Here is a 12,799-nt window from a genome sequence, read left to right as displayed (position 1 = left end):
TGAATTTAATATATTATTTCGTTGCATAAGGAGACAACACTTACCTGCAAGATCGTACAATCCATTGCCTATAGGCTACGTGCTATACAAGGACGTAATAATGTTGGCCATGTTGACTGCGGACAACCGCGTACAGGTATGCGTACGTGTTTGAAAGTCATATTTGTCGTGTATCGATTTGCATTATATGTATGTAAAATAGATTCCAACTGCATCGTAATTGCATTTAAGTAATAGGTACTCATAATGAGGAAAGAGGTTGAAATAAGTTTGATGTGAATGTCAACTTCATGGTGCACATATAGGCTAATTATGAATACGAAATTTGTTATGTTAGAATTGCATTGCTCTGCTGACGTAGTAGAATGCATTTGAGTTTAAAGAAAACAAAAACAGTACAACGTGGTCTGCTGTTGTGACGAGAATCCAAGGCCCCGCTCACCGGTAAGGCATCGTGTCACAGAACGTTCACGTCTATATATTTTTCACAACATAAATATTATTAACGTCTAGAAAACCTCGAAATATTTGTTTTTTCTGCATTTTTGTCACAATATGTGTTTTTATATTGCAACGCCCTAACTATGCGTTTTATGAGAATAAAACTTCGGAATTACGTTCAAAAACATGTGATAAATTGTCATACGAAGTTTCAGGATGCCTAGTACATCAATATGAACATAAAAATCCAGGCCCTAGTAATCCGCATGTAACTGGATAAAGGTACTTAATTACATACAAATGGCTTTTAAGGAACCTCCAGGTTCATTGCCGCCCTCATATAAGCCCGCCAACGGTCCCTGTCCTGTGCAAGATTAATCCAGTCCCCACCATCATATCCTACCTCCCTCCAATCCATTTTAATGTTATCCTCCCATCTACGTCTCGGCCTCCCAAAAGGTCTTTTTCCCTCTGCTCTCCCAACGAACACTCTATATGGATTTCTGGATTCGCCCATACGTGCTACATGACCTGCCCGTCTCAAACGTCTGGATTTAATGTTCCTAATTATGTCAGGTGAAGAATACAATGCGTGCAGTTCTGCGTTATGTAACTTTCTCCATTCTCCTGCAACTTCATTCCTCTTGGCCCCAAATATTTTCCTAAGAACCTTATTCTCAAACACCTTTAATCTCTGTTCCTCTCTCAAAGTGAGAGTCCAAGTTTCATAACATACAGAACAACCGGTAATATAACTGTTTTATAAATTCTGTTAGATTTTTGACAGTAGACTAGATGACAAAAGCTTCTCAACCGAATAATAACAGGCATTTTCCATATTTATTCTGCGTTTAATTTCCTCCCGATTGTCATTTATATTTGTTACTGTTGCTCCAAGATATTTGAATTCTTCCACCTCTTCGAAGGATAAATCTCCAATTTTTATGTTTCCATTTCGTACAATATTCTGGTCACGAGACGTAATCATATACTTTATCTTTTCGGGATTTACTTCCAGACCTATCTCTTTACTTGCTTCAAGTAAAATTTCCGTGTTTTGCCTAATCGTTTGTGGATTTTCTCCTAACATATTCACGTCATCCGCATAGACAAGAAGCTGATGTAACCTGTTCAATTCCAAACCCTGTCTGTTATCCTGAACTTTTCTAATGTCATATTCTAGAAAGAAGTAAAAAAGTGAAGGTGATAGTGCTTCCCCTTGCTTTAGCCCGCAGTGAATTGGAAAAGCATCATATTGAAACTGAGCTATACGGACTCTGCTGTAAGTTTCACTGAGACAAATTTTAATTAATCGAACTAGTTTCTTTCTTGGAAATACCAAATTCAATAAGAATACTAAGAAGTGAAAATCATTTAGTAAGATACAAATAAAGGTGTCGAACATTTTCTTTTGTAACAACAGATTCGGGTAATATAAGCCTACGAAATGACGAAAAATGGTACGATATGTTATGTGGAGAAGCTTATGGTTATATAGACTACACAACGATATGCCTTGTGTTGGACAAGATTGGGGTTTCTCCGGTTCTCCTGTGATATCACAGCAATTCTCCATCATCTTTCATTACGAGCGTAATGTAGATCCACTGCCTGTGGTACACTGTGGATAGTCTCTGACAAACATAGTGGTCTGTGCTCCTCGGCACTAGAGACATCTATGAGTTACACTTGTAGAATCGGGGCTAATAACAACAAATGGAGGGCCCTGTCATTGTGAAGAACACCACAACATTCATTAATTTATTCAAATTATCTGCCCAAGAGCAGATCTTTCACTGCAAATCAATCTTTCTTATTTTCAGCATTCCTGTTAATCTCCGCTTGCGATCCATATATCTTAATGTTGTTGATGTTGTTTTTGTTGTTGTTGTTGTTGTTGTTGTTACTGTACAATGCCAGGCATCTGACAATAAAGTCATTTGACCTCTTGCACTCCAATATTTTTCAAAGATATTTTCATGGTCAGCCACTGAAGCACAGATTTTGAGGTGTTCCGAATCCATTTCTTGGTTTGAGTTGCACAATGGGCAGTTAAGGTACTGATATATTCCAATTATATGCAGGTGTTTGGCCAATCAATCATGGCCTGTTGCCATGCTAAATGCAACTACAGACGATTTTTGTGGTAAATCGGGAATCAACTGTGGATTATGATGCAGAGAGTTCTATTTTTTCGCTTGAGATTGTGTTATCAGATTTTGTTTGTTGAAGTCTAAGTATGTAGATTTAGAGCAATTCCACGTGTAACTGACTGACATTTACAGTACACTTTGACAGCAAAATGTCAGCTAAATTGTGTAATGGGTTGAAATTAGACTGTGTCAGCGCAGGATTTGATAGATGAAAGTGTACACGTAAGATACATATAAAAATAAACGTCTTTAATAGAAAAAGTATACTATTTATTTACATCCAAAGTGTGTGTAACAGACTGACATAAATGTCAACTCTCTCTTCGGGTGAACATGGTTCTTCACAGATTTCTCTGAATTGTCATTCCTGATACAATTTTGTCAAATATAGTTCGGAAAGGAAATTGTAATCTTCAGTTTAAGTTGAAAACGACCTCCAAACTACGATTAGTAATGGAGTTATGGCCGAAAAAGTGATGTGTAACTGACTGACCTCTTTCTGTAACTGACTGACATCTCTGAATTTTTAAATAAAGTTGCACTTACGGAACCGTAAATTAGTACAAAATAATATGATACTTGATAAGTAGTAAATTAACATAACGATTAATTTAAATAAATAATATGTTTTTCAGAATACAAAAATTATTTTGCTTAACCATGCATCTTAAATGACACAAATTAATGCAGATACAAGTATTACATAGGCCTACTTAATAACATATATAGTTCTTTCTCTGTGATTAAATACTGTATATACAAGCCATATACATTGGTGTTTAATTTTAGGACTATAAGAGTGTCACAGCAACCTTGACAGCGCTTATCATTCTATATGGCATCAACTCCCCAGCGACGACAGTATGTTACGTTATTCAAGCACGTTCCTAACAATCTGGCACTGACCTCCTTATCGATAACGATAAGGTGACGCAGATCACAGTTTATATTTCCCATGCCTATGGCTGTTATATATTATGTTCATAATAATAGATTAGAATGTTGAGTTCTACTTTTAGATTGAATTTGAACTATTGGAATTAAACACGTAGAAGCACTCCACGGCACTCGTTGACTCACTCATTTAGTCAAAAAAGTATGTACTGCAGGAACACAGTCAATATGTCACTTGTTATCTGAACAAACTTTATTTTCTTTTCACACACGGAACCTGTGGATCTTTCGCACTGATTGTTCACAAGACGGTTGTGCATATTTTATGACATAGGGATCTAACACTTTCACGTAATGAACTCCATGAGTTGCCGGAATAGGTGGAAGATTTTCAAATCGTTTTTCGAAATACTTCTTTCCTTCGTATATCTCAATCTGTACTACCTCCTGAACAATAATTTGGATGTTTCTATTGCTCACAATGTTACAAAATTCTGTTGCGCTTTGCATCTTCTTCCCCGATTTCGCAGCCATCCATGCCATCCTTTTTACTTGGCCTCCAATCACATCCACGATATGACTGAAAGAAGTTCCATTCAGTGTTAAATCCAAATATGCGAGCAACCAATGTCACATTGCTCAATGTATACTTCTGTTTAAAATGACTCGCTGCTCCATCTGAAAATATTTTTACCACCTCAATGTTCGGAAGAATCGCCAAAATTTCCGAAAACACTTTTCGTAGACAAACATAGACTACACTGCATATTTGTCATGCGCTACATAATCTGATATTAATGCAGAGGATTTCTTCTGAACTTCCCTGTCACCTTCCTGTTTAAACCAGGCAACAGCAGTAAATATTGAGACCTGCTTATTGCTCCAATAAGCTGCCTGAATCTCATTTTGCTCTTTTCAGGTGTAATTACTGCACACTTAACACCAGTTCACGTGTAACTTCACCAAGGCCTTCCAAGTAACTAAGTACGCTGTGAGAATGAACAGCATAACAGCTGAAAGAGCGAAATATCTGTCAGTCACAATGCCGTAGCGGAAAACGAAATTACTTTAGAAGAAAATGTTCTAAAATATTTTTATTGGTGATGTAATAACGCAGAATACCAAAGGAAATTTTAATCTGTCAATTATTGTGCTATGTGGAAGAGTTTTTGTATGTTTCTAGTGGCGGACTGACCGTAAATTACAGGACAAATAATTATAATGATTTTAAGTTATTTAGGAACTTAGGATCCTTCAAGTAATTTCATATTTACTTCAAGGAAAGACCAAAATATAGTATACTAAAAAGACGACTCGAAATAAAACAAATTTACATGTCCAAATTGTGACACGAAACAGAAGTAGCTTTACGTGTTTTTTAAATGTTTGGAATATGACATGATCTGCAGCAAGTTATAGACTAAAAGAAAGAGTATTTTAAAGGTTATCTCATGAAATAAGGAAATTTAAAGTATAAAGAAACATATTTCTTCAATAGAAATATTCCTACATCAATTTCAAGAAATTCACCTCGGTATGACATTTTCGTGGAATTGCTCTTTAATAAATCTTTTCACAGAGTAATACGTAGATTTAGTAACAGATCTGTAAATAGCAGGGCTGTCCTTCTTTGCTAAAGCATCCGCATTCTCGTTTCCCAGGATTCCACAATGGGATGGCATCCATTGGAATACAATTCTTTTATTGAGTGATATTAATTGAGATTGTATTTTAGAAGATTCCTGAGACTTTCACTTATTACAATGATTTCTTCATCAAAACTTGTTGTTCCATATCCAAGTGATCTATAAAGTGAGAAGGGACAGCACGTAACACCTCCACCGGCACCTTGTTCTCTGAAGATCAAGGATCCGTCGATGTATAAATGAAGCCAGTTTTGTGGAGGGTACCTAATATTAATTGTCTCTAAAGACAATTGTTTCATTATTTCAATGTTTACTTCTGATTTCAGTATTTCTTCTGTTAAATTTAGATTATATTCTACATTTAATAGAGTTAAAGGGTTTGGTTTAATTTGTAAGTTTTGTTTTTAATGTTGATAACGATATTGAAATATTACATTTAAATTAAGAGCAGCATATTTTCCCATAACACTTTTACCATAAATGTAAACCGTGACATGGAATGCTTAAACCATTTCTAGTCAATGGCATCTCACCCAACTTCCTTCGTCCCCATAGGTTAACTCTTAATCCAACGAAATATCTAACAGTAGCGATAATGTCATTAAACTGCAAAGTAGGCCTACATAGTGATAATTAAGGGATGGATATCTATGTCATGTTATTATTATTTTTTTTTGCTATGGGATTGTTTTGGTTGCATATATGATCCGTTTTTAATTTAGTATAGTATTTAGTACGAAATTGCATATTAACGTTATATTTTGGGAATAACTGTTTGCATATTTAGGCATTTTTATATCATATTTAGTAAAAATTCGCGTCATATTGTAAATTTTGCGCATTTCTCGTATTTAATGCAGTCATTCAAATTACAGTCGTATGAGTATGGATAATATTAATTCATTATTATAAAGATATTATAATGATAGGAGAAATTTTTTGCTGATTATATTACGATTAAAAGATAGGCATTTCCATATATGACAATCAATAATGCATAATCTGAAAGGACAAATTAAAATTGCAGATGGTTAAAATGCTACTACAAATCAACAGCGGGCATAATGTGTTCTTTGGTATGCTAAATTTGAAAATGTTAAGAGAGTTCAAAGGGAATTTCGATGTGAGTATGGTCTGCGTAATGAATGTAAATACGATTCCATAATGTTGTGGTATCGAACATTTGTAGAAACAGGTTCTGTGTTAAAAAAACATGCAGGAGGCCGCAGACGAAATCCAGTAAGAGAAGCTGCTATCTCTTGGCTTGGTCCCCAAACTTCCCAGATCTAACCCCTCCTGACTTCTTCGTATAGGGTTTTGTTGAACATATTTTCTATTCACAGAAACCCAGGAACACTGGTGATCTGAGAGTAAACATTACACAATCTTTTCAACAAATCACTCCCCTTATGTTACAACGGACAAGGGCTGAATTGCATCACCGTTATGAGTTGTGCAGGGTGCGCAATGAGGGTCGTGTTGTGTTCTGAGGAATCTCCCTTTTTTCAGTGTTGTATGCACAAAGTTTCAACAAATGAAGTTCAGTGGTAAATGTTTTACGGTATTTTTATTTTATCCACACCCAAACGGATCACCCTGTATAACGAGCTGTGGTAAAATGTAATACTATGGAAGTTTTTTCAGGATAACTCTAAAGTGCCAATATTTTCGGAGAAATGTAATACTATGAATTTTTTTCAGAATAGATCTAAAATACCTATATTCTCGCAGAAATGGAATGAAAAAAAAAAGTATGCATTGACTGTGAAATGTGAGGTTTCAAGTAGCAGATAGGCGTTAATTGTTTGGCCTTGTGAGCGAAAACATGCTGGACACAGAGTTTCCTTACAATTTTCAAGTGTTCGCAACTTTCTCCTTCCTCTAGGTCACTCCTTGTTTCTTCACTATCTTTCCAACATACTATTCTAAAGACAGAGGGCATTTGAAGTAATTTGCTTAAATATAAGATCCAATTGTTTAGATATTGTATTTTAGTCAATGCATAATGCCGAGAATTTAAAAAGTCTGACATACATGTGTTACTGATAAAGTGATATTTCTAATTTTATTGGTAATATTTTTATGTTTTTTAGGCCATAAATGCAGGCATATATTTTTTTTAGGTCATAGAAATCCGCCCCCTAGTGATAATACCTATTGACCTACCTAGCGACAAAAATTAAAAAATCATAAATTTACAGACCACGTTAAAACCTCAAGAGAAGTAAAGCCAGAAAATGGACTGTCAGCATTACCGTACAATTTGTATGCGAATGAAGTGATAGAAAATTAAAAAAAAATCGATGTTTGAGAATGAAGATTATTAAAAAAATATATGCAACTCTAGCTTCCAGGTAAAGTTCCCTGTGAAGCACACTTGAATAATATTGTTCCGTGGCTGTGTATCGATCCCTGCACCTTTGATGAAAGCACCAATGCTCTACCGACTGAACTACCCAGGAACTTCACCCGATACCGTCTCAATTTTTCCCTTTTTTGAGATGGTGTCCTGGGTAGTACAGTCGTTAGAGCGTTGGTGCGTTCAGTCAAAGGTCCCGAGATCGATACCCGGCCCCGGAACAATTTTTCCCTTAAAATTATTTTAAAAAATAACCTACGTCATTATTAATGATTCTAAGACGAAATCTAAAGGACAGGAACTAGTATTTTCACTACCGGTAAGAAATGAACCGTGAATTAAATATAGAAACCTCACAAGTCACATGTTTTCTCAAATTCAATTTTCGTATCGTAATATTCCTACATGGGTCTTTCAAGTGGTGCAGAAACTCCACACGTCCAATGCTCAGTTCACATTTCACAGTGACAATAAGTTACGGTGAATTGCAGGGACATCACAAATCCAAGGAATGTGGAATTAAAAAAAGATAGATTAATTTTAAGTATGCTTGTTTTCGCTTCTTACAGGATCGTTATTTTCTTAAGATTGCCCACATAGCTACTTAATAACGAATTAAAAGATTATATCTGTCGTTTCATATTTTTCCACTGGGAGAACTAGAGCTACCTACTTCTTGCAGGAGAGTCATTCCATGTCAACTCAGCCAAAGGGTGTTGCATCAACATTACGAAATTGGCCTCTTTTTTTTTTTAAGAAAATTAGTTCACACTAAAGAACTTGTAAATCCGCCAGGAAAAGCATTCATTGCATTTAATTTAGGAACCAGGACTGTCCAATTTTCTAAAACCCATATTTTTCAACTAATATGTAATATTTTTTAACGACAACGAGTCACCAATCATTGCATTTGTGTTTATAAATTTTACTACCGAGTGTTGTTGTAGTTCATTAATTAAAAAATAACTTGTTCCTAACATTGCTTATTAGACATATAATAGACTAGAAACTTTTCCAAAATTTTGTTAAAATATTGAATTTTACAAATTTATTTTCCGTGTACCAACATGAAGTCTAGTTTTTATTCCCATTACAATGGAATCCGCATATACACGTGAATTACACAGGAAAAACTGTCCTAATATATGTAACTAGGCATGGTGATAAAATGTCCAGAAGCTGGCAAACATTAACAAATAATGGTATTTTAAACTGTTAAAAAGTACCTACTTGCTACAATTTTTTTACTGACAGTGTTTTTATGTAACGAATTCCAGAGCTTCAAATTCTACATTTTTTAAAACTCTGGAAATTACATTATTGATGATGAGAAAACACATACAATATATTACGATTATAATTGATAAAAAGTCCGTAAATTATGTTTTCTAGTGGCATTTAATAGAGATGATGCTGGCTCGCAAACATCATTAGATTATCTTCCATCAAGTCTTTCTGCTAGGCACCACCATTTGGTTCCGGAATTATCTAGACGATATATTTATGTTGAATCCAGTACGTATCTACACTGGTGGGCCAGAACAAAGAAGCAGTTGAAATTTTTGGATGGAGAAATGTAATTTTATTACTATAATCCTGAGTGTTGAGCGACTTTTCGACTTTGAATTGAAGGACCATTCCAAAACACCATATGCTGTCATACACATATGCTACTGGTCCGGAAATGACCGAGTCGAAAGTTACAAGCAAAAATAGTTCTGTGGAAATGAAATAATTTTATTCCTCTGAACACCTTATTTATGTATAATTATCTGCACATCTTACACATACTGTATTCATCTGATGTTGTTTACGTTGTCTACTTACAGTATTCCATTCAGTGCGCTGTCTGAGGGATGAGAACAGGAAACTACAATAAAGCAATGCAGATAGCGTAATGTGTAACGGACATGGTCGGTCCTGATATGCATGTCTGTAGACAGCAGTATATGTGTACAAGTTGCAGTGTCCAATCGATCAGTCCTAGTGAAATGGAGGAGTACACGAGAGCGGAATAAGCACCTGATTTTCGAATACGGATGAGTCAATGGGAACAGTAGACAAGCTCACAGATTGTATCGGGGCAAGTACCCACGTAGGAGACATCCGGCCCATATCATTTTTCCATGACTGTTCCAAAAGTTAAGGGAAGAATGGCACGTGGTGTCAAATTACAATTCCATTTCCACACAACTTTGCTTATAATTTTCGACTCAATCATTTTCGGACCATGGTTCCTTATCTTAAATTGATACATGTGCCCTTCGCCATCATTACTGAAAGTTTGTAACACCACCTGAGAAACACCGTGTATAATTGTTATCAGTTAATCATATCTTCAAGTTAACACTTTCACCGTGTACAATAACACCGTTACTTTAGAAATTATTCAACAACTAACGTGAGTGTAAGAGTAATGCGTGTTCTATTCAAGATAGAATAATAATGAGAATCATAAGTTATTATGACAAGCTAAAATACTTCTTTCAGTTGTAAACAACAGTACACAATGATATTTTCTTCCACTTAACCCTAGAATGATGTCGTACTTAATTTTGACGTATAATGAGTAAACAATTCATCACCACCACTTTTCCCGCCAAGCGAGCCCCTTCTTCTTCTAGTTATTTCTCCATCTGTCAGTTGCTAACAGTCGTGACAGCAGGTTGCAATTTACACGCTTAGCTAAGTTATTATAAGATATATATAGGAAGTGTACGTTAGATTTACTTATCAATAGTACGAGGTATTAATAGAAAATTTTCTGTCAGTGCAGTTCATTAATTTTCTTATAAGTGTGTTTTATCTAACAAAGTAACACTGGATAATCCTGACACTACTCTGCAAATTACACTGGTCAACAGTTATTTTGCGCCAGACATAAAACTAACAAATTCTTACTAATTTCGACCTCCTGAATTCAAAAATAACAAGCAAAATGTTTCATCAGTTCGAGTTTTCAAGATGAACAATATAATTCATTTTATACATTGAATTTTGTATAAAAAATCGCCGTATTTTGTGTTTTGCAAATGTGACGACCCATTATGTGAAAACAATATTATTATAAGTAGTCCATAGAACTTGTAAAAACGTAAATTACTTTATTGCCCTTTTACGAGTCTATTTGGAGGAAGTGAAACAGGTCTGCGGTATGAATTCGCTTGAGTTTACCTGAATTTATTTGAGATGTGTATTTCACTGCGAGCTTTAATGACATTGCTGTAGTTTATATTTTGTAATAAACCACCCTGTCAAAAGCACTTCTAGACGCGGAAATTGTTTTATTTCCCTTTTGGGTACCATTTGGAGGGGGAGAAACAGTTCACCGTATGAAATAGCTTCATTTACCAGAAGATTTCAGTGGTGTTATTATTCTATGTAAGACATGTATTCCTTTAAAGTGTGCTTTAATGATAATATTCGAAGAACAATTGTTTATACGTACGGATTTGAAGATTGTAGCATTGCTTCTTGGAATGCAATTAGGCTACATGCTATTTACGAATATTTGTCGAAATATTCAAGATACTGAAATTTACCAATATACAGTGTGTCTAAGAATTCAAGGCACTGTAGTACACGAATATGTGTTCAGAATTTAAATAATTACAATTTACAATCATTTTTTTATAATTTGTAAGGCTCTGAAATTTACGAATATTTATCCAAAATGTGAAAGCATTACAATTTATAAATATTTGTCTAACAATTGAATCTACTGCTATTTACGAACGTTTGTCGAAAAATGCAAGACACTGCAGTGCACGAATATGTGATCATAAATTAAATAATTACAATTTACTAGTATTTTTCTAAGAATTTGTAGGATACTGCAATTTACGAATTATTTGTTCCAAAAATTGAAAGCATTACAATTTATAAATATTTGTCTAACAATTGAATCTACTGCAATTTACGAATATTTGTCGAAAAATTCAAGACACTGAAATTTACGAATATATGTCTAAGAATTCAAGACACTGCAATGTATAAAAATTTTTCAAAAAATTAAATAATTACATTTTACAAGTATTTGTCTAAGAATATGTAAGGCTGTGCAATTTACGAATATTCATCCAAAATGTGAAAGCATTACAATTTACAAATATTCGCGTTAAGAATTTAAGATACTGCAATTTACGAATATGTGTTCGAACTTACAAGACATCCAAATGTACGAATATACTGTATGTCTAAGAATTAAATGCAGTGATATGTAAGAAAATATGTTTAAAAATTCAGTGCGCTGCAATCATTTACAAATACCTGTCTAAAAATTCAAGGTGGTACTGCAATTTTACAAATATTTGTCTCAAGGTAAGACTATTTTATTTAAGATTCATGACAATGATATTTACGACTTTTTTTTAGGAATATAAGAATATTTCAGTTTTGTTTCACAATTCAAGTTACTCCAATTTACAAATATTCCTCTAAGATTTAATACACTGCAATTTACTAGTGTTTCTCTAATAAATATATCTCTACTCAAATTGTGTACGAGTTCAAAATACTTAAATACCAATAATTGAATAATAATTGCTGATATTGCAGTTTATATGTCTAAAAATTGAAGTATTGCAATATATGCGTGAAAATTCTAGGTACTGCAATTATTTTAAAAATTTGCTGAAAGCACTTACCTGCCAGGTCATGGAAGATGTATTTGTAAGTGTCGTATGTAGCGTTCACGAGGTTGGACATTTTGGTAGTGACAGCGTATTCGGTTAGTCTGAAACCATTAGCATAGCTTGTTACCTCCCACAAGGTCATGTACAATACTTATCAGTTACATTTTGTACATATGTAATAAATAAGCCCGAATACAATTTATTATGAAAGGTAAATATTGTTCAGATAATTCCATCACGAAACAGAGTTTAACTTTTGAGATAGAATGATCATCTACAGAGAAAATAGAAATGTGTCGCTGTATAATAAGGTACACGTGTTCTAAAATTAAATATAGTAACGAGACAGGAAACATGTCCATTTATTATCATCATCGCCGTCGTCATCATCATCATCAATATATTTTCTCTTTCTCGAAGTGCACCACAGTAATTAGACGACCTTAAATAGCATGCATGTACAGTACAATAGGCATATATAGGCCTAATATATTTATTTATGTTGTTTACACATAAAAATAACAGGGAATGTTCATATAATAAATTTGTGTTTGAGGTACTAAAGCATGGTATCCTCCATAAATATGTTTGCTAAGTACATCGATGTACTTATAATGTTAATGTTTTCTGAATGTTGTGGCGTAAGGTATCTAGTAAGTTTCATATCTTATA

At 34.2% G+C, this 12,799-nt stretch overlaps 1 protein-coding gene across 2 annotated transcripts in view; it reads right to left on the bottom strand.

The window, feature by feature from the left end:
- LOC138710594 (very long chain fatty acid elongase 7-like) overlaps positions 1 to 12,218 on the bottom strand; it is a 42,944-nt gene extending 30,726 nt beyond the window's left edge. The window contains exon 1 of one of the 2 annotated variants that reach the window (XM_069841589.1): positions 12,140 to 12,218. In XM_069841589.1, coding sequence (XP_069697690.1) covers positions 12,140 to 12,200 — 61 coding nt within the window. In that variant the 5' untranslated portion in view covers positions 12,201 to 12,218. Of the gene's footprint in view, positions 1 to 44; positions 132 to 12,139 lie in introns of those variants that run through there. The other variant, XM_069841590.1, reaches the window with a different exon arrangement.
- Positions 12,219 to 12,799: the final 581 nt, after the last annotated feature.

This window comes from Periplaneta americana, chromosome 12 (genome assembly GCF_040183065.1).
Source record: "Periplaneta americana isolate PAMFEO1 chromosome 12, P.americana_PAMFEO1_priV1, whole genome shotgun sequence".
Classification (NCBI taxonomy): Eukaryota; Metazoa; Arthropoda; class Insecta; order Blattodea; family Blattidae; genus Periplaneta; species Periplaneta americana.
The sequence above is the reverse complement of the archived record's forward strand: the minus strand, read 5'-3'. Positions and strand labels throughout refer to the sequence as shown.